General features: G+C 36.1%; 3 protein-coding genes across 3 annotated transcripts; 1 reads left to right on the forward strand and 2 right to left on the reverse strand.

Moving 5' to 3' along the window:
* Positions 1 to 3,708: 3,708 nt before the first annotated feature.
* Positions 3,709 to 5,605, forward strand: LOC116012703 (protein phosphatase 2C 37-like). The gene is made up of 4 exons (XM_031252344.1): positions 3,709 to 4,342; positions 4,422 to 4,739; positions 4,837 to 4,942; positions 5,028 to 5,605. The coding sequence occupies exons 1-4, from the start codon at positions 3,809 to 3,811 to the stop codon at positions 5,363 to 5,365; spliced, it is 1,296 nt and encodes a 431-aa protein (XP_031108204.1). The 5' UTR covers positions 3,709 to 3,808; the 3' UTR covers positions 5,366 to 5,605.
* An 8,636-nt stretch (positions 5,606 to 14,241) lies between these two features.
* Positions 14,242 to 16,477, reverse strand: LOC116012177 (tropinone reductase homolog At5g06060-like). The gene is made up of 5 exons (XM_031251655.1): positions 16,290 to 16,477; positions 15,972 to 16,179; positions 14,996 to 15,212; positions 14,776 to 14,882; positions 14,242 to 14,614 (listed from the first exon to the last, which is right to left on the reverse strand). Exons 1-5 carry the CDS (start codon positions 16,382 to 16,384, stop codon positions 14,438 to 14,440), a joined length of 804 nt encoding a protein of 267 aa, XP_031107515.1. The 5' UTR covers positions 16,385 to 16,477; the 3' UTR covers positions 14,242 to 14,437.
* A 531-nt stretch (positions 16,478 to 17,008) lies between these two features.
* LOC116012161 (tropinone reductase homolog At5g06060-like) lies at positions 17,009 to 19,690 on the reverse strand. The gene is made up of 5 exons (XM_031251639.1): positions 19,525 to 19,690; positions 19,241 to 19,448; positions 18,246 to 18,462; positions 18,044 to 18,150; positions 17,009 to 17,404 (listed from the first exon to the last, which is right to left on the reverse strand). Exons 1-5 carry the CDS (start codon positions 19,608 to 19,610, stop codon positions 17,228 to 17,230), a joined length of 795 nt encoding a protein of 264 aa, XP_031107499.1. The 5' UTR covers positions 19,611 to 19,690; the 3' UTR covers positions 17,009 to 17,227.
* Between the last annotated feature and the right edge of the window lie 5,408 nt (positions 19,691 to 25,098).

The following is a 25,098-nucleotide window of genomic DNA, read 5'->3' on the forward strand; positions in this document are numbered from 1 at the left end:
TGGAATTTTTTTTTTTTTTTTTTTTTTTTTTTGCATCATTGTTGTAATATGATTGGAACATGTTGAAGAAGATTATTTGCATGTTTGAATTTGATGCATAAATTAATTGTAGGAAGTTATTTTCCTGATTTTCAAACCCAGCCTAAATTTGAGTTCATCCAATCATCTGTTATGGCAGTATCATCTGCACTAAATAACATAATTAACATAATTAGGTTGTCTGTATCAGCTTATAGAAAAAAAATATAATGTTAAGATATAATTAATGGATGGAGCATATGAGATTTGAGGATCTGATGCTATGTTTAGATTATATTGACTCCAATTATATTATTCTCTTCAGCCTTAGCTTTACATGCATTCATCACCATTATCCAAATGCCATTTTCAATGAGAATATGGAAGGATAAAGAGAATATATGTTATATGTATAATTAGAATTGAATATTTTGACCTGTTTCAGCTTAGACCACTAAAAAATGTGGCTGGAAACCATCTTGTATGTGTTGGATGACTTGTAGTTTTTGTTCAATTTTTTTTTCTTCTTTTACTTAATATTCATTTTGTTTATTTGTCAGATTTAGAATTTTTCATTCACATCTTGTAAATAAAAATATATAGTATATGATGAGATTATAGGGTTACTAACTCAAACAACAAGTCTAAAGAAATGGGATGAAATCAGGGGCATCGGACCCACAATGAGGGCAGCTGCCTCCCTCACCCTACCCCACTACTATATATAGCTCATACATATATACAATTTTATCTGTCCTACTTAGTCATTGATGAAATCAACTTTTTCTTCTTTGTTTATTTTAATTTTTTTTTACTTATTTTTAAATTTGTTTTTTTTTTTGTTTAATAGAACTTTTAGTGAAGTTTCTAAATATATAAATTTTGTATACTAATATTAAATTTAAAATTATGAAAAATTAAATTAAAAATAATTTCAGTCAAGTCTCGTTAAAAGAACCAGACACATAAAATAATACGGAGAGAGTATATGTTTAGAGTATAATTAAAACAATACAGATAAAAATAAATAAAAGATAAGTTAGGCAAGTTGGTAAATCATCTATTATTTAACCTAAGAAAGGTAATCTTCTATACCATCTATTGTGTCACATAATTTTGTTATGAATACTTTTTATAAACTTTTGATGTATTTTATTTTTGCCTCTATCCAACAATTATCCTTCTTTTATATAAAGTTTTGACGTATTTTATTTTTCGTCAATATTCAACAATTATCATTCTTTTATATATTAATAGTGAGATGTGCGATTTATAATATCTTTCCTACTTGAATCATTTTATCATAATAATTATATTTCATATTTTGTTATGAATATTTTTTATAATGTTTTGATGCATTTTATTTTTTGTCTATATTCAATAATATTTATGACTATATTTTTAAATGTTTTATTTTATTTCAAATTATCTTCTTATATTTTAATATTTTGTACCTACCCAATGCACCAACGTAGACATGACTGATTGAGAGGCGTCTATGATTTAGGATTAACATGCTGCCAATAAGGTTTTGTCAAACAATTAGTTGACCGTCTATCTCCACCAATGAGAACACGCCACATCAAATCAATTTGCTACTATCATTTCATTTGTCAAAGCCTCAATATATGATGTTATAATTTTGATGAGGTAGTGGACTAATTAAAAAAATTCCTCATAATAATGTTATTTTAGGCAATACATACTAACAAAAAAGTATTTTTTTTAAAAACTTCAGCGGTCCAAACGTATAGAAATTGTAACTTCATCTTCACATCACTTGATGAAACGTGTCGGGTAAACCTTTCAGATATTATATAATCGTCAGTTGATGTTGAAATGTAGTCTTCACTTCGTCAGTCGTCACCTCATCGCCGCGTTTTTCTATTTATAAGCATTACTTATGCATGTGTTTTCAACACACGTCGATGTGATCCTTACTTCGCCAGTCGTCACCCCATCGCCGCACTTTTCTATTTATAAGCCTTACTTTTCAACACAACACCCTCCACCACCATATTTTAATTTTTCAATTCCATTTTTCCACGCGCATCGATGTGGTCCTCACTTCGTCAGTCGTCACCCCATCGCCGCGTTTTTCTATTTATAAGCCTTACTTATGCATGTGTTTTCAACACAACACCCTCCACCACCCTTTTTAATTTTTCAATTCCCTTTTTCACGCGCGTTACTCAGGCCCCCTATATCAAAAATTTAAAAAAAATTATTACATAATTTGACTATACTTTTAAAACATAAAAAATGCATAGTAAATTTCTATTAAAAAAATTGCACTCCACAATTAGAATATGTTGTGTATAGATATGCTTTTATTTCTCTTTATTTTTTGATATATTGATTGATTATTAATTTTAACGGGGTGATCAATTATTTTTCTATACCGAATTAATATATTTCATATGATGGGTGTTGTCATTGTTGAATTTGAAATCTTGAGCAAATTGTTACGATAAGATTAAAGAAGGTAAGGGTACGAGATAACAAGCCATCATGCCCCATTATACCCTAGGCGACACATGTAATGCAATAAGTAATATAAATGGTATTGGCCCTATGAAGATGAGTCAATCCAAAAATTTATCGGTCATATTACAAGTTGTAGCTCACTTGCATGTATAAAATGTCAAAGATATGACCAAGAAGAAGAAGAAGAAGAAGAAGAAGAAAGGATGACAACGAGGCATTATGCCCCTTATAACTTGTGCAACACAAGTATTGCAATGGTTGAGATAAATGATTGCAATTCTAATGAGTGTGAAAAGCTGAAAAAGGCTTCTACATTTTGCAAAGTTGTAGTTCACTTGCATTAACATATTGTTAATGATAAGATAAAAGAAGGTAAAAATGACAAGTCATCATGCTCTTTATGCGCTGAGCAACACACATAATACATGTGTAGGATAAATGATTGTGATTCTATTAGAGTGAGTTAATTTAAAAATTCATCCTCGATTTGAAAAGTTGTAGTTCACTTATATGAATAAATCAGTTATAAGATAGAAAAAAAAGTAAAGATGATGATAAATCGTCATGCATTTTATACTAACAACACATGATCAAGATAAATGAGTATGATTCATCCTTAAATTGCAAGCTGTAGTTCATTTGCATGAAGCCGAAATCATTAGTAATTTCTTGTTAGCCATATAAGTATTAATTTATTTTCTTAGCCTTTATAAATATTGAGTTTAATACTCTATAAAAAGTACACTTAATATTCTTAATTTTTGTGAAGGTGACAACCACACGCTACAAGGAGCGTGAAGGGACAAGCAAGCAACAAATCTCGCATTCCATGATTCCGCCGCGTGGTGAAATCCTGCGATGAAACGCACTTGTATTAATCGCGGCCGAAAAGGAGAATAATCGGCGAGGTCGCCCCCGAGGACCACATGCGTGTCAGAAAAGGAAATTTGGTCACTCCCTGCGTGGTGAATTCCCATTGGTCCACGCGTCCCCCTTCAGTCTGCTTTCCACGTGTCCGGACCATTTTCCCACCAAAAAAGATCACGAAAGCGATTTGGACGGCCAGGATCGGCCCAGGCAAGTCCAACGCCACACCTACTGTACGTCGCCATCTGCCCGGGGCGGTGACGGGCAGCTGCCCGCCCTGCCCCACCATCCTCAGGTGCAATGCCTTCAATCCTCCCATGTATTCAAAAGGCGTCTGTTTTCATGGGACCTCTCTCCACTCTCTGCTTTTAAGATTTCTCTTATCTCTTATGCTTTCTTTCGGATTTCGGAATTTCTAACCTTTTCTGTTGCTTGAATGGCTGCGGTGTGCGGTGGCGAAACGGAAGCTACGACTCCGGTTGAGCCGAGTTCCGAGGGCGCCAGGAGACGGCGGATGGAGATTCACAAGTTCCGATTCGTGGCCGCCGACGTCGCGGTGGCGCCGCCTCTGGACAACGAGAGGAAGCGGCTCAATAATATCTTCCCTGCTTCTCCGCCGGCGTCGGAGAGCTGCGACGTGAGTGAGAATTGTAAAAAGCGGCGGAAATTGGAGGGAAACGATGTCTGTTATGTTTCCAAGGCGTGCGAGGATGAAGGATTTGTTGTTGAGGGTGAAATTAGGGCAAAGGTTAGTAGCGAAGATCCGACTGAGGATCCGGACCGGCCTGAATCTGCTACGTGCTCTGGAACCGAACCGGATTGTCCTAAATTCGGGATGACTTCTGTTTGCGGGAGGAGGAGGGATATGGAAGACGCGGTGGCGATTCATCCTTTTTTCCGGCGTAATACTGAGAATTCCACGAGCTCCTCGCACTTTTTCGGCGTCTACGACGGCCACGGTTGCTCACATGTAAGTTTAATTAACAAGTTTGCACGCCATGTGTTTGATATTTGGAGTTTTCTCTAATTTCTGTGCGGGGAATTTGTAGGTGGCGATGAAGTGCAGAGATCGAATGCACGAGATCGTCCAAAGCGAGGTCGGCGGCGAGGAGCCGGAATGGAAGGAGGTGATGTCCCGGAGCTTCTCCAAAATGGACCAGGAAATTACCGACTGGTCAAGCGGAGCCAACGCCGCCGCCCGCTCCAGTTGCCGCTGCGAGCTGCAGACTCCGCAATGCGATGCCGTCGGATCCACCGCCGTAGTCGCCGTGGTAACACCGGAAAGTATCGTCGTGTCCAATTGCGGCGATTCTCGCGCCGTTCTTTGCCGGAATGGAGTCGCCATCCCACTCTCCATCGATCACAAGGTAAATATGAAATTCAAATTCCGACTAGGTTAATTTCTCTCATGTTAATTCATTTCTAGAGAGATTGAAATCATGTTCCGATTTAACCTTTGTGTAGCCGGATCGACCCGACGAAGTGAATCGGATCGAAGCCGCCGGCGGCCGAGTCATCTACTGGGACGGACCTCGAGTTCTCGGAGTCCTGGCAATGTCTCGAGCTATCGGTATGTTCTATATCCCAAAACGTTTATAAATTTACATATTTTCACTTTTCCGTCCAATTATGGCTAAAACGTTTCATCTTCTCAGGCGACAATTACCTGAAACCCTACGTGATATCGGAACCGGAGGTAACCGTTACGGAGAGGACGGCGGAGGACGAGTGTTTGATATTAGCAAGCGACGGCCTATGGGACGTCGTATCAAACGAGACAGCCTGCGGCGTCGCCCGCATGTGCTTGCGACAAGGCAAGCCTCCATCGCCGCCGCGATCGCCGGGTCGAGACGACGCAGTCACGGCCGCCGCCGGCGAGAGCTCGGACAAGGCCTGCTCAGATGCGTCAATACTCTTGACCAAGCTGGCCTTAGCACGCTACAGCAGCGATAACATAAGCGTCGTCGTCGTCGATCTGAGAAGAAATCCATAGCCACACTAACATTAATCTTCTATTCTATATATATATACCTTAAAATTTTATCATTATACAACATTGTAGTACTCTGAAACTCCAGTGTATACAAGAATCCATGGCTTCCTTGAAGAAGGTGACCTGGATATAATGAATCTCAGATTCCGATCTGGTTTGTACACCACCAAAATGTTAGCAGCAACATCAAGAATTGTTCTTATTTGCTAATATTAAAAACAGTCATGGTTTAAGTATTAATTTAACTAGTTCGTTTAACCGATTACGTTTAATTCTAATAACATTTTATTTATTATTGTCTAAGAAGCCAAGTAACATTAATCTAAAAGTAATCATCCCAATTACCAAGAATTACCATTCATCTTTGCCTCATTGTAATTTACTTTGTGGCCCTAGTTACAATAATGTGCCACTGTTTCTCTAATCCTTATTCATGATCGCACACTGATTCTTATTCAAATATGAAAATATAATGCTTATACTGAAAATATAAATGTTACATTTTATCTTGATACATTTTATCTTGATTTGATTTGGAGTAAATTCCTTTTTTGGTCCTACACTTATTGGGTGTTGGACACATTTAGTCCGATTTTATTAATTTTGCCACATTTAATCCAGACTTAATAAAAGTTGGACAATGTTAGTCCACCGTCCAAATTGATGTTAAATCATCGTGAAATTGAAGGGCATTTTCGTCCTTTCAAATGCTATTCTTCATCAGCCCCATTTTTATTTTGATTTCACCCTAAAAAGTCATACTCGCCGCTGCATAATTATTCCGGTAATGGCTATGGAGCTGGAAAGATCAAAGCCACCGCTGCATAATTTCATGCTGCCTTGTGGGTTGAAGTGGGGGAATTTCTTGAGATGCGCTAAGATGGATTCGAATGGGGAAATCTCCGCTGTTCACTAGAGGTCTTACAGGTCGTTGACGAGGAGGAGGGTTCAGCCGCCAACGGCAGCTATGGCTCAGCGTCGCGGATCAAAAGAGACATGTGTAGCAAGAGAGCACGTGTGGGAGAGAGTGGCCAAAAATTCGAGTCCGATGTCGATGTGGAGGAACCGTCGTCGCCGCTCTCACCTGTACTGGCTTCGACAACTGTGATCCAGTGCCTCCATCCCAAACCACCGACAACTCTGCTAGGCCTTGGAACTTAACTCAATGTAGAATCAGTCAATTAACTCAATGAAGAAGACATACCCAGATTCACAGATTCGTAGGTGAGGGAAGGAGGCAGCGTCGTCGGCTTTAGCTTCGTCGTCGTCTATTGGATTCGTAGCAGATTCGCAGCTAGCTTCGTCTTCGGCCTTGGGGCTTGGCTTCGTCGTGGACCGTCAGATTTGTCACATTGTATCTAGATTCCAAACTTGTTCAAGACTGATGGTTCAAGACTGAATAAGACTAAGGCTTTCTTCGTGGCTCTGTTACTCATCTTTGATTGAAGAGACCAAGAAAGGTGCTGATTAAGATTTAGACTTGAAAAGACGAAATTGCCCTTCAATTTCACGGTTGACAATCGGTGATTGTGACGGTGGACTAACATTGTCCAACTTTTATTAAGTCTGGACTAAATGTGGCAAAATTAATAAAACCGGACTAAATATGTCCAACACCCAATAAGTCTAGGACCAAAAAAAGAATTTACTCATTTGATTTGTCTCAATATTACATTAGTTTTTGCGAAGGAAAAATTGGTGTAGGCATCATATTACGTGGAACGTACGAGTAAGAATTTAAGGTAGTGTACTTATGTTGCACATTGAAACACTGACACGTAGAAGATAAGGAAAATAATGAAGAGAGGAGAGGATGATGGAGAGGGAGAAGGTGGATAAATGTCAACTCCGTAAAGGAGAAGTGGGGGAGGGCAGGTCGGGTAATTGTTAAATATTGCGGGATCCACCACAGATACGAATCTACTTCTGCCAATTTCCACACTACCATGGGACGTGATAGCATACCAGCATTACCCATTTAGATGCCTCCACGTAACCTCACTTTTTTTGTTTTTCTTTTTTGTCACAATAGAAATTTACAAACCATAATTATTATCTAGGTGTTCATTTGATAAATTTTATTTGTGAATAATAGTTCACAAGTTATATATATGGGCCATTTCCGTTGGAGTTTTAACATAAATGACATGTAAGTGACTATTTTGTGATAAAAGTATATGTAGATCCGTTTTCAGTTTGGATCGAGTCAAAGTGAATTTACACTCTTTGTATTGAGACACAAAAATTGATATATTGTATGCTCAAAATAGTTAATAGGTGAATGAAAAATTAATTCTCAAAGTATACCTATTTGAGTTGGAAAGGAAGGTGGAAGGGTTTGCACTTGTCCCACGTTGGTTTGGTAAGTGGTTTGCACCACTATATATACAAGAGTCTTTTAGAATAAGTTTTAACTCTATAGCATAGAAGCTCTATCTAGCACTCCGAAGAGTAAATTTAGTCTATCCATTATGTTTTAAATTCCAAATTAAATTATCGATTACCTACGTTACATATCTGAAATTATTTAAAATGTTAATTGTTTGCTAGCCATGGCTTCTTTATTATCTAAGCCATGACATTACTCTCACATTATTATTATTATTTTTTTTGAAAGGACTCTCACATTATTTAAAATGTTAATGTTTTGCTGGCCAGTGATTCCGACCTCAAGAAGCAGTGACGGTGACGGTCCCTTCTTCTAGTTGCCCCTGTTCTTCTTACCGTCAGTAGAGTTGCAACAGTGGACTCCATCCTCTAGCTTCGGCGACGCAAGGCAGCAACAAGATCTGGTTTCAAACCATAAACTATAAACCAGCAAGATCTGATGGTTTCGGCGCAACAGTGGACTTCCCTCTGTTTCTTCTCTATCACAGCAAGATGTTTCTTCTTTATAATATTTAATAAAAATATTATTATAAATATTTTAATTATAATTAAACAAATTAAAAATAATATTTTAATATTATTATAAGTATTTTAATTATAATTAAAAATTAAAAATATTATAATTATACAATTCTACCTATTTTCCAGAAAATGAATCAAACACACAAACACAAAGACAGTTTTCCAGAATACATCCAAACACGGAAAATGACTCATTTTGCAGAAAACGTTTTCCAGAAGTCATTTTCATGCTTTCCAAACACACTTGTCATGGCTTACTCTCACATCATAACCTCCATCTAGATCTAGAAGAGGCAACTCTGTTGCATTCTTCTAGAAGAAAATCGATAGAGGTGATTGTGTTATCAAATTCATAGTCATAATTTTTATTTTCGATGAAAAAGGAATAAGATAAATTTTTTTAAAATAATATCAATAATTATAATTTCAAATAAGCAATACTGATATGATTTGGCAAAAAAAGATCAAAAGAAGTTAGTTGTACAATTTTACGTAAATTCAAGTATATAATTGATTTTTAAATTACCGTTTTATAGCTTAATTATTATTTTATAAATAGTTTGAAAGCATTTTTAACAATTTAAAAAAACAAATTATTAAATTAATTAATCGCAATATATAATATAAAGAGAAATTTTTACGAATACTTATAGTACTTAGATTTTAGAGTTAATACCCAATATAGTCCTCGACTATAGTGGTTTTACTCAATTTAGTCCTAAGTGACTTTTTGTACTCTATTTAGTCCTTGACTTTGATGGTTTTACACACTTTAGTCCTCTGTTAACAATTCCGTTTGTTGGCTGTTAATAACAAGGTTAAAATGGTAATTTCATTTCTCTTTTATTTTTATCAGATTAATTGTTAATTATCTTTCCTAATTTTCTTCTCTCTCCCTCATTCCCTTTCTCAGACCCTAAAAACACACTGCAAACCCATTTACTAATTTTTTTTTCTCTCTTCTGCCTAGTCAATTTTTTTTTCTCTCTTCTGCCTAATCAATACAATTCCCTTATTCCCTTCCTTAGGCCTTAAAAACAGACTGCAAACATATTGACTCATTTCAAAAAAAAAAAAAAAAACAAAACAAAACACTTCCTTAAAAATAAAGAAATAAATAAATATTTGCAACCAATACACAAACACCTTAATAAAATTAAAATTTGCATCCAATGCACAAACATCTTCATATAACCTTAATCCAAAAGAAAGACATTCAAGTGTAAATTTGTCATACAAAAAGCATCAAACATGTAATATGCGCTAAGAGCCCTAGTACATCAATTAACAGCCTTATACAAAATAAAAGGGACATGTTATACAAAAGCAGTGATCAACTAATATTTCATCATAACACTAGTCCTTGGTTTTGGAATTGTTGTCCGTTGTCCTTTTGATGATAAGTAGCTTTGACACCTTTTCTTTATTCCTTGGAACATTGACTTCTTCACAAGCAACCACAAGAGGAATTTGAACATTAACATCATCTTCATTCTCAGGCTGAGTATGGACTGCAATAACTTCAGCAATTCCTGCACCAAATCCTCCATCCATAAGTTGTTCATTATCAGCTCCTTCATTCTCATGTCCTTGATTAACTTCTGTAGTTGATGTATGATGATTTTGAGGTTGCGGTGTCGTTTTGGTTCTTACCATCTTTTTTGGATTTAGCTATAAACAATAATAAGCAAAGTAATAAAATTAAAGTTAGTTGTGAACTAAAGTAATTAAATTTTTAAATTGAAATTTTAAACTTACCAACTTTTCTCTCACAACAGGATCTTCTGGACATCTTCTAGAATTATGACCTGTTTTTTTACATTTACCACAATGCAACTTGATTTGACTCCTACTGACTTTAGTGGGATCTTTTGACTCCTTTGGCTGCTTGATAGTTTCTTCTGCACTTTTTTTCCTTAATTTTCTTGGTCTACCACGCTTTGATGTCTTATACAATGGTGGAAGTAGTGGTTCTCTATCTGTCAATGGCCATTCTTCAGGCCCACACATGGGTTTAATGGATCCTGCATAAGTTTTCAAGTAGCTATCTGTGGAGTAGAATGAGCTAACATAATCTACTACTGTTTCCTTGCCACTTTTCATCCAAATTGCACGAATAGCATGCTTGCAAGGGATTCCTGTCAACTGCCATTTCCCACAACTGCATGATTTTTTACCCAAATCAACTTCTTGTTGATCCTCCCACATGCCCCTAATTTCAAATAACTCATAATCACATTGATCACACAAATAACCAGCAGCAGCTTTTTCATTGGCTTCAATCTTTGCAACAATTCTAGGACATATTTTAGAATTCCAAGCACTAGCTTTTTTTCTACAATCAAATAGTCTTACCATTATTTGCTTTCTTAAACCCTCAAGGCATGCAATTAGTGGTTGTTTCCTTGCCTCTAATATCATAGAATTAAAGCATTCAGAAATGTTGTTCACCAAGATATCACACTGTGGAGTTGTGGAAAAATGAGACCTCGACCATTCACTAGGATGTTTATCAGATAACCAGGTAAAGGCATCTACATCTAACTCTTTAATATCCTTCATTGCTTGGGTGAAACTGTTTATAGTTGTTGCCCTAGCTGCTGCCCATAAATAATCTTTTATTGCTCTACCTTGGAACCCAGCAAGCTTCATATTGCCGTGCAAGTGTCGCACACAAAATCTATGATTTGCTAAAGGGAAGACAGTCTCAAAGGCAGGTATTAGTCCTTTCTGCTTGTCAGAAATAAAGGTCACATTATGCTCATCTAAAATCTCCAAGTCCTTTTTAACAAGTTTTAAAAACCAAATCCAAGATTGTTTTGTTTCCCCTTCAACAATTGCATAGGCCAAAGGAAATATTCCATCATTTGCATCAATCCCAACTGCTGTGAGTAATTGACCTCCAATTTTTGCCTTTAGAAAACAACCATCTACCCCTATAATAGGTCTGCAGTATTTGTAACCTTGCATACAACCCTCCCAACACATGTAAATTCTCAACAATCTCTTTTGTCCTTCAGTTTCTTCCAAATCACTAGGTTGTATGATACAAGTAGACTTAGGATTTGTTTTCCCAATTTCAAGCTTATAACTCCACAATTTTTTAATTTGATCTTCTTGTTCTTCTTTTAAATCACCCCTAGCAAGTGACATGGCCTTATAGCATTGCCTAGTTGTTAGGTTGTATTTGTCATCAGTTTTAACTCTCTTTTGAAACTCTTCAATTGTCCAAGTGCTATGACTTATTATTTCTCTTTTCCATCTCTTTGCAACCTTAGAAGCAGTGATCAACTTATTTTCATATTCCCATCCACAACCTTCATGTTTATCATTGTAACTTAAAACTCTCCAATTAAAACTATTTTGAAGTTTCCTACAGTTGATTTTCCAAGGGCAACCTTCACCTTTACAACTTATTGTAACTCTAAGCTTGTCATTCTTTTCAAATTTCAAATCTTTTCCGTTGTTGATAGCATAATTTTCTATAGCTTGCTTAAACTGTTCTTTGGTAGCAAATGTTAACCCTTTGCAGAATATAGGTTTTTTCATTTCAGTTGATCTAAAAATGGGCCATTTGCTCTCTTCTTTCTCACCATCACTCACAGGGTCCTCATCTGATAAATTAATTCCATCATCACCTCCATTAGTAGGATGCAACACATTCTGTTCACAAACTACTACTGATCCTACACCTCCATACTCAACTGTTTCATCAACATATTTCTCAAACTCCATATCATCCCTTATCCCTTCATTCATCTCATAATCAGAATCAATAAATTCTTCCAAAAATTCATCATCAGTATCACTTTCTTCTTCTTCATCATCTCTAAAATCCCTATCACTTTCTTCTTCACAGCCTGCAACCCAAATTTCTAACTCCCTAGGATTAGCTTCCAAACAATGGTTACCCAAAGACCATGTTTCAAAATCAGAAACCAACTCAGTCAACCCACTCCCAATTTTGGAGTACAATTTCACCTGTAGATTGCAATAGCCCAATTCTTCTATTTTTTCCCTTAATGTAATCAACCCCCACTCATCTACATTCATGTAATCCCACCAATCTGTCATGCCTCCTACATATTCTGATTTAACTTTTCCTCCATGTCTAATCTTAAGTGTGAATAAATTACTTTCATGTACTCCATCTGTTTGAAAAAAAAAACATATATATATATTTACACAATTGCATACTAAAGACAAATAAAATTACTCAGTATAATACTTTGAAAAAAAGAAAATTGCATACTAAATTATAACATACTAAACTTCATACTAAAGACAAAGGCTAGTTAATTTCAGAAGCATTTTTCAAATGAATCCAATGAATCCAAACAGTTACCAAACACAGCCTGATCACTTTTCAAATGAATCCAAACAGAAGCATTTTTAGTTAATTTCAAATGAATCTAAACACAAAACTATTAACAAATAGCATTAACACTAATGAATCCAAACTCAAGCTATTAGCATTCTGTTCATGTAGTATCAAAAAGAAAAAATTTCAATGATCAGGCATCCAACATAATTAAGCCAAAACTTCAAACCGAATCATAAGCCAAAACATCAAACAGATTTGAAGCTTGATTCAATCTTACAGCCATTAAGAACCGAGTTAAATCCAAAAAAAAAAAAAACTATCAACAACATTTTTTCGTCAGTACCGTATTTTGGCATGCATTTGTTTCCAATTCTTCGTCTTGAATCCCCCATGGTGTGTTGCTTCCAGTTCTGCGTTTGCTCAATTGCTCCCAATGCCAGCAATGGGTAACATGGTTCAACAATTGCTGGCCTGCTTGTGCTTCTGGTGAGTTTGTCGTATCATTGCTTCCAGTGAGTTTGCTCTGTATTTGCTTTGGGTGAGTTTGCTGTGCGTTTCTAGGGCTTGCGGAAGGGAGGGGAAATTATGCGTTTCTAGGGGTTAAGGAAATTGTATCGGCAGAGAAGAGGGAGAGGGAGGGGGAAAGAGAGGCGGGAATTGTATTCGCAGATGATTGAGGAGATGGAGAGAGATTAGGAAAGATATTATTAATTGATTTGATTAAAAAATAAAATGCAAATGAAATTACAATGTTAACCTTATTATTAACAGCTAATAAACGGAATTATTAACAGAGGACTAAAGTGTGTAAAAACATTAAAGTCAAGGACTAAATAGAGTACAAAAAGTCATTTAGGACTAAATTGAGTAAAATCACCATAGTCGAGGACTATATTGGGTATTAACTCTTAGATTTTATCACATATTAAGTAATAAACTAATATGGTGTCATCCATTATAATTAGTTAATTACAAAATTACAAAACTTTTTATTAGGGGTCACACTTGTGTGAGCCCGTCTCACGGATCCTTATTTGTGAGACAGGTCGGGTCGGGTCAAAGCATCATGCAAATGCCATACTTATATGTGCAAATGTCATACTTATGTGCTCAAATATAACACTAATCAAGAATACAATTTTTGTTACTTATAAGAGAAAAAGTAATACATTTTTCATAATAAGTAATGTTGACAAGTGATCCTTACTTATAAGGGCAAATATAATACTTTTGAGGAAAAATGTAATACTTTTAAATCGAAATGTAAAAGTATTGTATTTTCCCTTAAAAGTATTACATTTACCCTTATAAGTAACAAAAATTTTATTCCTAATTAGTATTACATTTGAGCATATAAGTATGACATTTGTTCATATAAGTGTTTCATTTGCATCTTGACCCGACCCGACCCGACCCGTCTCATGGTGAGACGGTCTCACACAAGTTTTTGCCTTTTATTAGACACCATTTAATCACAACATGTTACATTAAACAAAATTTATATTGCTACAATACACAGATTGATAGATTATTGTGACCAAAACCCAAAGGGCCCAACCTGTTGCAATCCCTCTTGACATGAAATCTAGCTGGGGAAAAATGGTCCTTGTTTGGACCACCTAGTTTGTTTAAGTAGAAAGGATGAAGATAAACATATATGAGAAGATAATATTATGCATATGCCTTATTAATACTCCATAGTCCATACTTTTACAGAGACAGTCATGGGAATTGTCCTCAAAACACTCTCAATTTCATTCACAGCTAGAACTGGTTCACAAAGAAACAAACAGAACTGCAAATGGCACATCAAAGACACTAAAACCAGTTTTTGATTCTCATTCAAACCCATTCACTGTAAAACCACCATCAACAGCTATAATCTGCCCAGTCACATAAGAAGCTGAAGGAAGACACAAGAAAGCAACCACTGATGAAACCTCTTCCGGTTCCCCGACCCGCCTGAAAGGAGTCCTGGATATCACCTTATCCATAAACTCCTTCTTCTCAAGAACCTGCAACAATCAAGTTCCCACAATGCCACACTTACTTCAACCAACAACCTTACCGACTATAATACAAACGCAAGTCGGGTTATACCCTCAGGTAGTGGCTGCTGGTTTCCCTCGTCACTCAAATAATATTAGGAAAGCATAAGAAGAAAAGAGAACATTACATGTTGCACAAGCGAGGTTTTGATGTACCAGGGGGCGACGGAATTGACCCTAATGTTGTCCTTTGCCCATTCGCAAGCCAAATTCTTGGTAAGTTGATTCATAGCCCCTGTAAGTAGGCAATAGAAAGCAAAGACTCAAAAAGCCATAAATTTAGTCAAGAAAGCTAATTTTCCACATATATCTAAACTCTATAGAAATTTTATTGTGATTATATCCTGCCTTTGGTTGCTCCATAGATTGATCCAGTATAGACGTGTAGCAAGCCAGCAACAGAGGAAACAAAGACAATGCTTCCAGCTCCAGATGCTTTCAAGAGAGGGTAAGCAAGCTGAGACAGATGGTAAGAAGACTCTAAGTTGGTAGCCATGATAAAAGAGTATTCTTCCATAGTGTACTCAGCTGTGGCCTTCTTGATGTTTGTCCCAACATTGTTGATCTGTGGCCACAATAATGAACAGCAAGTCAAGCCCAGGCAGAAATATAACGATGCTTATAAGGTGGACCATGATCCACACACACAGAGTACATTATTTCTATGCATATGGTACATTACTTTCATACGTAATGTTCATTATTTGGATGTGTACAAAATAGTATGAAAACAACTTGAAAGTTCACTATTTGTGTGTATAGCGTTCACTATTTGTACAAACTATAAACTAATTGAATGTTGATTATTTAGGCATGTATATTCTAGGTTGATTTCTGTTTTACATAAGGTTTGTGTGAATGTGTTTTGATGAAATTTTCTAACCCCCGACCCACGGGATAGTGGATAAGTAAATCAAAGTAACTCATCAGCCCATTAGGTAAGAGGACCAGTGCCTAGTGCCCACAAAAAGCTTACGACATTCAGTGTAACTGTTGAGGTTCGACATCCTTGCCCAAAATCAACCACAAGGAACCAACTAAGTTGTTCGTGTGATTTGTTTATAACTACTTTCTCAACCTACTTAAGCACAAAGAGTCAATACCAACTAAGTTGTTCGTGTGATCTGTTTATAACTATTATAACTATTTTCTAAACCTACTGAAGCACAAAGAGTTAATTTCGCCTTCATTAATATGAGGGTGGGAGTGCAACTTGATGCCACTAGACTAGAGTTTCAAGGAATTGAAAGAGATAATGCATCAGATTTAAGGGTGAGTGTGACCATGACCCAAACAATCAAATCAAACCTTTAACAGTACTCACAAGAATGTTGAGCTTCCCATCAAAGGCAGAGGAAACCTTCTGGGAGAGCAGCTGCCGCTGGTCTGCAGAGGATAAATCACAGACAGAACCAGAGACTTTGAGGCCTTTAGAAGTCCATTCTTGCAGGCACTGATTGAGCTCTTCTTCCTTTCTTGAACAGGTGTAAACACTCGCGCCTAATCCAGCTAACTCCTCCACTACTGCACGCCTAAACGCACAAGAAAAAAAGCATAAAATTTTGAAACCCAGAAATGATTCCTCAATGGGTTTCATAAAAACCAGAACTTGATAGAAAATGGTGAGGGGCAGAGTAGATACCCGATTCCACGAGTTCCTCCGGTGACGAGGGCGGTCATCCCAGAAAGAGACCATCTTGAACCACTGCTCTCTCCCACTTTCGCCATTGAATTCATCCACTGTGGGTGTAATGACCCATACTCCAAAATACGACAGATTATATGTGCAGAGAGGGGTTAAAAAATGTGAGCACGATTAATAAAATCCATGCCATCAATTTTATAAATCCGGGTCTTTTGCCCGATTATCATATACGTTTTTACATGAAAGGTCATTATTGATCTGTCGGAAAACCATTCAATAAAAAACGTTTCTTTTTTTTGAAAACAAATAAAAAACGTTTCTTGTCCCACATTGATTTCACAACAATCCATTTTCCCTTTATAATAAATTATCTTTCTAAGTTCCTTGAAATCTTGTGGAGAAGAAAAGAAGAGACGCCACCTGTTGCGCTGGGAGACTGGCACATTTTAGTCGGCTGGTGTTTCTTTGTCAACCATGTTTTAGTAATAATTGCGAATTTTTCTTATCACTTAAATAAACATTGATAAATTGCTCAAAATTCCAGCAACCTAGCTAGTTTATCTCATTGTAGTTTTTTATCGATTAGAGCCCCAAGACAAAATTATCCGTGCAGACCAGAAGGTACTTGTCAAACAATAGACTATTCATGGCCACTAATGGTGCAGTGGAAAGAATTGCATGCACATTTAACTTCTTTCTCTATCTCTCCCTCTCCCTTTTGGAGAACAAAGAAACACAGTTTCATTAAAGAAGATCCTCAAACAGAGTATTACAAATGCAAGGAGGGTTAAAGAACCATTCCATACAATCTAACCTAAAAAGGGACTCCCGAGCTAACAGATAGGTTATCCGATTCGCAAATCGTTTAAGCATGGGAAGCCATACAAATATACAATCAGTTCCAAGTAAAGAAATCGACAGTTGAATATGTCTTGTCAGACAAAACCATGCACTGTAAAACCTCCATCAACTGCAATAACCTGACCAGTCACATAAGAGGCTGAAGGAAGACAAAGGAAAGCAACCACTGATGAAACTTCTTGTGGTTCCCCCGGGCGCATGAGAGGCGTTCTAGATACCACCCTATCCAGAAACTCGTCGTTCCCAAGCAACTGCAAAACGAAGTTGCAAGAATGGCACAATTAGTTCAATGAACAATCTTACGGTGAATTCTATGGAGATATATCGCACCTCGCAGATCTCAAAAACTAAAATACAAAGACGAACCTGTTTATAGCTAAGGTTCCTAACATCATACAGGGAATATTAGTACAGTCTAGCATGTATGTTTTACTAAACCGGTACTCCTTTTCCATTACTCCTTACAAATACAAAAGAAATCAGTTGATATATACACTCGTAGAATAAAGAGATGAGGTATTCTTTCTCACAATAACTCATAGCGTTTCTTGGTAGGAAAAAAAAATGCAATTGGCAATAGTGTCTAACCAACCATTAGGCTTAGTTAGGCTACTTGCCAGATAATATGTACGGAGTAGTAATTTTTTAGAATTTTCGTCCCAATAGACATAAAAGACGGGTAAGGATGTTAGGTTTCCAATCATAGTCCAATAGTCTTGCTAAGCCTCTCTAAAATCTCCATGAAACATGAGAAAACAGAAAGAAGCTAAGAGCAGCACCGCTTTAGAAAAGGTTATCCTATATTCCTATCCTTCTATAAGTTTATCTCAACAATAAATGGAAGTCACATCATATAATCTTAGGAAAGCACAAGGAGAAAAGGATATTACATGTTCCGTTAGGGAGGTTTTGATATACCAGGGGGCCACGCAATTGACCCTAATGTTGTCCTTTGCCCATTCACAAGCCAAATTCTTTGTGAGCTGATTCATAGCTCCTGCGAGTAGCGAATAGAAACCAAAGAGCTATAACTTTGATAGAGCTTCCATTGTGTACTTATGTAAAGAAACAATTACTGTAATGATAGCATACCTTTGGATGCTCCATAAACTGATCCAGAAGAAATGTTTTCCATGCCAGCAACAGAGGAGATAAAGACAATGCATCCAGATCCAGATGCTTTCAAGAGAGGGTAAGAAATTTGAGTCAGATGGTAACAAGACTCTAAGTTGGTAGCCATGAGATAAGCGTATTCTTCAGAAGTATACTCAGTTGTAGGCTTCCTGATGTTTGTCCCAACATTGTTAACCTGCAGACAGAATCACAGAAAGCAAGTCAAAAGCCCGGGCAGAAATATACTTGCCCACAAAAGGCAAAATTCTTCGCCCTAAGCCCCCATACCCTAGTCCGAAAGGATTGTGGAGGGGTGAATCACAGTGACTCAACGACCTAATAGATGGGATCATGGGAGTACCAGTGTCTGGTGCCCACAGGGGACAACCCCACAAAAAGGTGAAACTCCACCACTCCCAAACTCCAAGGGCCCCACACCCCAACCAGACAGAGCATTTAAGAGGATATAAATCATGGTAATCCAATGTCTCAGTAGATAGGGCCAAATCCTTGTCTACAATCTGACACCTAGAGACCAACTGAGCTACCCATACAACCGTGCTGGCCAAAAAGTGAAGCTCCTACACTAGAGCTACAGCTTGATCTTGATCCTATATCCTTGTCCACAATTTACCACTCAGAAACAACTGAGCTAACAGGCAGAAATATCCTTGCTAAGTTAGGTAATGGCTCAGCTGCCCATTGGGTGGAAGGACCAATGTCACTCCCGCGCTACAAAAGCTAATTTTGTGTACTTGTCCACAATCTATCGCCCCGAAAATCAATAAACCGAGCTATCCGTGCGGGCCAAGCAAAAATATACTTGCTAAGATAGGTAATGGCCAGAATTAGCATAGAACATCCCACATTTCTACTAGAATCAAACAACATTAAATTCAGATATCTAGGCAAGTGAACATTAAATTCTACTCCATACCAAAACAACAAACAAAACATAAGCATTGGGCACTCACAAGAATGTTAAGCTTGCCATCAAAGGCAGAAGAAACCTTCTGAGAGAGCAACACCCGCTGGTCTGCAGACGAAGCATCGCAGACGGAACCGGAGACTTTGAGGCCCTTAGCAGCCCATTCTTGCAAGCGCTGGTTCAGTTCTTCTTCCTTTCTCGAACAGGTGTACACAGTGGCGCCCAGTTCAGCTAGTTCCTCCACGATCGCACGCCTAAATTAAAGCATCAAAATCAAAGTTAATAAAAATCACAACTTTATAAATGCGGAGGAGTGGGAGTAGTAGATACCCGATTCCGCGAGTTCCTCCGGTGACCAGAGCGGTCATCCCTGTAAGAGACCACCTTGAACTGCTGCCCTCTCCGGTCTTCGCCATTGAAATGCTGATTCTCTCGCAGTGAGAACTGAGGAGTGGATAATTGTTGCCGTTTTGGGTTTTCTTGAAAAGTTGAAAAGCAGGAATCTTTCTGATTCTTAGGAGCTTTTAGAATTGAGTTAATACCCAATATAGTCCTCGACTATGGTGATTTTACTCAATTTAGTCCTAAATGACTTTTTGTACTCTATTTAGTCCTTGACTTTAATGTTTTTACACACTTTAGTCCTCTGTTAATAATTCCGTTTATTAGCTGTTAATAATAAGGTTAACATTGTAATTTCATTTGCATTTTATTTTTTAATCAAATCAATTAATAATATCTTTCCTAATCTCTCTCCATCTCCTCAATCATCTGCGAATACAATTCCCGCCTCTCTTTCCCCCTCCCTCTCCCTCTTCTCTGCCGATACAATTTCCTTAACCCCTAGAAACGCATAATTTCCCCTCCCTTCCGCAAGCCCTAGAAACGCACAGCAAACTCACCCAAAGCAAATACAGAGCAAACTCACTGGAAGCAATGATACGACAAACTCACCAGAAGCACAAGCAGGCCAGCAATTGTTGAACCATGTTACCCATTGCTGGCATTGGGAGCAATTGAGCAAACGCAGAACTGGAAGCAACACACCATGGGGGATTCAAGACGAAGAATTGGAAACAAATGCATGCCAAAATACGGTACTGACGAAAAAATGTTGTTGATAGTTTTTTTTTTTTTTTTTCAAGTTGCATTGTGGTAAATGTAAAAAAAACAGGTCATAATTCTAGAAGATGTCCAAAATCCCTGTTGTGAGAGAAAAGTTGGTAAGTTTAAAATTTCAATTTAAAAATTTAATTACTTTAGTTCACAACTAACTTAATTTTATTACTTTGCTTATTATTGTTTATAGCTAAATCCAAAAAAGATGGTAAGAACCAAAACGACACCGCAACCTCAAAATCATCATACATCAACTACAGAAGTTAATCAAGGACATGAGAATGAAGGAGCTGATAATGAACAACTTATGGATGGAGGATTTGGTGCAGGAATTGCTGAAGTTATTGCAGTCCATACTCAGCCTGAGAATGAAGATGATGTTAATGTTCAAATTCCTCTTGTGGTTGCTTGTGAAGAAGTCAATGTTCCAAGGAATAAAGAAAAGGTGTCAAAGCTACTTATCATCAAAAGGACAACGGACAACAATTCCAAAACCAAGGACTAGTGTTATGATGAAATATTAGTTGATCACTGCTTTTGTATAACATGTCCCTTTTATTTTGTATAAGGCTGTTAATTAATGTACTAGGGCTCTTAGCGCATATTACATGTTTGATGCTTTTTGTATGACAAATTTACACTTGAATGTCTTTCTTTTGGATTAAGGTTATATGAAGATGTTTGTGCATTGGATGCAAATTTTAATTTTATTAAGGTGTTTGTGTATTGGTTGCAAATATTTATTTATTTCTTTATTTTTAAGGAAGTGTTTTGTTTTGTTTTTTTTTTTTTTGAAATGAGTCAATATGTTTGCAGTCTGTTTTTAAGGCCTAAGGAAGGGAATAAGGGAATTGTATTGATTAGGCAGAAGAGAGAAAAAAAAAATTGACTAGGCAGAAGAGAGAAAAAAAAATTAGTAAATGGGTTTGCAGTGTGTTTTTAGGGTCTGAGAAAGGGAATGAGGGAGAGAGAAGAAAATTAGGAAAGATAATTAACAATTAATCTGATAAAAATAAAAGAGAAATGAAATTACCATTTTAACCTTGTTATTAACAGCCAACAAACGGAATTGTTAACAGAGGACTAAAGTGTGTAAAACCATCAAAGTCAAGGACTAAATAGAGTACAAAAAGTCACTTAGGACTAAATTGAGTAAAACCACTATAGTCGAGGACTATATTGGGTATTAACTCTTTTAGAATTTAAGTTTCTTGTCGGGCCTTTATGGGCCCACCTGCAAACAAAAATGCTCTGAAGGCCTGATAATATTCAAGCCCATTAGAAAATAAGCAAAACATGCAATTATTTTTATTTTTTGTAATCTCGTCTCAATTTGTAAATTTTGAACCTCTACGCAATATACTTGAAAATGTGGATGCTTAACCACTACATATAAATACAACCTTAAAATCAACCTTCAAACATCATCCTTCTGCATCAAATTCAAACAAAAATTTCATTTGTTTTAGAAAGGAACTTTTAACCATTGCAAATTGACACTCAACCATTTATTCAAATTAGAGAACAGTAAAGTCTTGCATCTAATGTATGTAATAGGCAAAGGGAGAATTGAAACCACACAACGAGATTATCTTCACAGATACCAAAAGTTCTTCTTCTTTTTTTTTTTTTTTCTTCACAGATACCAAAAGTTCTTCTTCTTTTTTTTTTTTTTTGGTTTGATATGATAATTTTATGATATATTTCACTATATTCATCCCAGTAAGTGTCTTCATAGCAATCCTCGGTAACTTTTTCTTTTAATTTTTAAAAAATGCAAATAATGTTAGAAAACTTTCGTTGAAAGCTTTGATAAAATACTATTCATTTGCAAGTAAATGGTGAAGACTTTAAGTTGGTACATACCTGGTACATGACTAAGTTAGTTGGTGTCATTGGGCAATATTATCAAAAGGCAGGGGTGTCCATGCATGCGCATACACATTTTCTTTGGAACAACTTGTGATTTTATGACATCATTTTTATTTTTCATAATAAATGTCTCATATTAAAAAGTATGTATGTTGTGGTTCTAGAGGTAGCAAGACTTAGGATAGTTTATTAATGGAAGAAATTTGTTGTTTTTTTTTTTAAATAAATACGGAGTGAAAAATTAATGAAACTAAAATAGAAAATGTATTTACTTGTATTTTTTTTCAATTTGAAAATAGAGTAATGATCATGTTAAAAAAAAAACTAGAAAATTGAAGTAAACTTACTTAACGTTTGACGTGATAGTGTGAATTGGCAAGTGAAAAACTAGAGAATTGAAATAAACATAGCCTTACCTTTGGACTTGATGGTATGAATTGACATGGGTAAACCCCGAACGAGTGTTAGCAAGAATCAAACTTGTAACTTTCGATGTATAAAAAATCATACTCCATCCACTCGATCACTCCTTTTAATTTGGGGCATATTATAACGGTTATTAATTTTATGGTATTATTATGTTCAATAATTTTTATGTTTGTATGTTGATTTAATTAATTAGTTGCTTGTATCGTTTGTACTAGAGAGTGATGTAGGTGTTATTGATTTATTGATGAGTTTATTCATATAAAATGAATTTATATTTTTAAAATTATTTACGGAGTATTATTTTGACAAAAAAAAAAAAAAAAAAAAAAAAAAAAAAAAAAAAAAAAAAAAAAAAAAAAAAAAAAAAAAAAAAAAAAGGAAAGAAGACGTGATATCTCTATAGTTTTCTTGTCAAAGTTAAAGCAACATGTTCAAATTTTTCTAAGGTGCTAATAGTTAATATTGTCAAAACGATGTAGCATGCCAAGGAAATACTATCCCATCATGGCCCACATCATTGCCCCTCCTAAAGCTATCCCCAACAGTGGTATCATCGCTGTTGTTGAGAAAAAGATCGAAAGATGATGTAGAGGAGAGAGTGTGAAGAGAGAGAAGGGGTGAGGTTCTTTTGCAAATGAGATTTTTAGTAGTGAAGTGACCCCACCACGAGGAGGAGAGATGTGCCTCACAACGCATAAGGTGCAACTCTCGCGCCTAGTCGTGCATGCGCCCGCCTAAATCTGTAATTTTTTTTTTTTTCATATTTTGATATTTTTTCTTTCCTTTTTCCTCTCCTTCCATCTTCTCTTTCATAGTCACACTTACAAAAATTCTTCAAAAACTCCCAACTATTGAGGATGCCTTAACCCATATAACGAGGCAAGCCAACCTCTTAGCATATGTATGCTACCAACTTGATTATGTAGCTGCGTACTAAGCATAATAGACTAGTCTCGTAAGGTATGCCTATTTTAACAGCTCTACTAATTGTACTCAATACAATCAGTTATACTATACACGAACATCTACACCTATCGAGACTAAAAAAAAAAATCATTAATTCATAATATCAACTACTTTACTACCAAAAAAATCATCTACTTTAATTTCATTTTAAAATTAAAAATGGGGAGCAACCCAAAAATAGAAAGCTAGAAAGGAACTGGACTGGTGCCACATTCCATTTAGTCATGTCATGCACCCCATTAACAATGAATTCTCCTTCCTCGAACCTCAATCTCTGCCATCACAATGGATCTGACAATGAAGAAAAGAGAGTTCGAATTAAGGCTGCAGTGCCATAAAAGACAGCTAATGAGCCAAAAAGGGAATCTAAGATGTGCCGAGTGACCACCTTATATTGCCATAATTTGTGTTGGGTAAACATCAATTTCCACCATATATAGCTATAGCTTCAATTATAAATATTCTCATCATCACTCAAAGTCAAAACCTATATGTATATATATAGATATAGTATCAACTGTGTGTATAAATAAAGGATGAAGAAAACAACATGCGGGATATATAGCTTGTTGAGCTGTATAGTAGCCGCCGTGTCTTCCGCTCATCTCTGCAACAACCTTAGCTTTGCTTCATCAATCACACCATTATTACACTACTTAACGTGCTACTTATTAGGTTTTAGGCCTTGATTCTCTAGAAGCCAATTGTTCGTTATTCAGTAATAATTGTATTAGATTTTAATTAATCTAGAGTTGAATTGCTATCGAATTTATATGGAACAACTCTTTAATGGTTACGTTATTTCTTCATTAACAATAACCTACCTGAATCATTTCTAGTTCTGATCCCGATTAGGTAATTTCTATAGTAGGTCCCTAAGTGTTATTTTTGTAGCATTTGGTGTAATTTATTTAATTTTTTAACCACCGCCTTTAATGGTTTTGACCAAATTTTTCATAGAAAACAGTTAGGATATGTCACATTTTTCGTTTACAATCATATAAACTTGAACACCCAACTCTGATCTTAAAGTGATACGATGAAAATATATAGCTTTGAATGTGTTTTTTGTTGTTGTTGTTGTTGTTGTTGTTTTCTAATAAAAAAAATTGTCAAAATGATCACATGCTGCAAAACAATGAAAGACTTACACTAAATACGTGACAAAAATAATATTTAAGACCTAATAATATGTGAGAACGGTCTAATAGTCGTATGATTGAAAATAAAAATTATCCATGAAGGTTTTATTCAAGAAAATACAAGTCTTTTCATTTATCCAGAAGGTTAGTGGTTGGGTTTGGTTTATCATCAAGTTTTAAATTATGCTTTGGAATCTCATTGTCTTAGACTCTTAGGTGGTAGACTTGTAGTTGTAGCGCTGCAAAGAGACAATGGGCACAAAAGCTACTGCAATTAAAGAGGTATTTTCATAGTTTGTGCATTGAAAAAAAAAACAAAACAAAAAAAACAAAAAAAAAAAAACTACCTCGTGAGGTTGATTGATTATTAAGGTTT

Source organism: Ipomoea triloba, chromosome 3, assembly GCF_003576645.1.
Source record: "Ipomoea triloba cultivar NCNSP0323 chromosome 3, ASM357664v1".
NCBI lineage: Eukaryota > Viridiplantae > Streptophyta > Magnoliopsida > Solanales > Convolvulaceae > Ipomoea > Ipomoea triloba.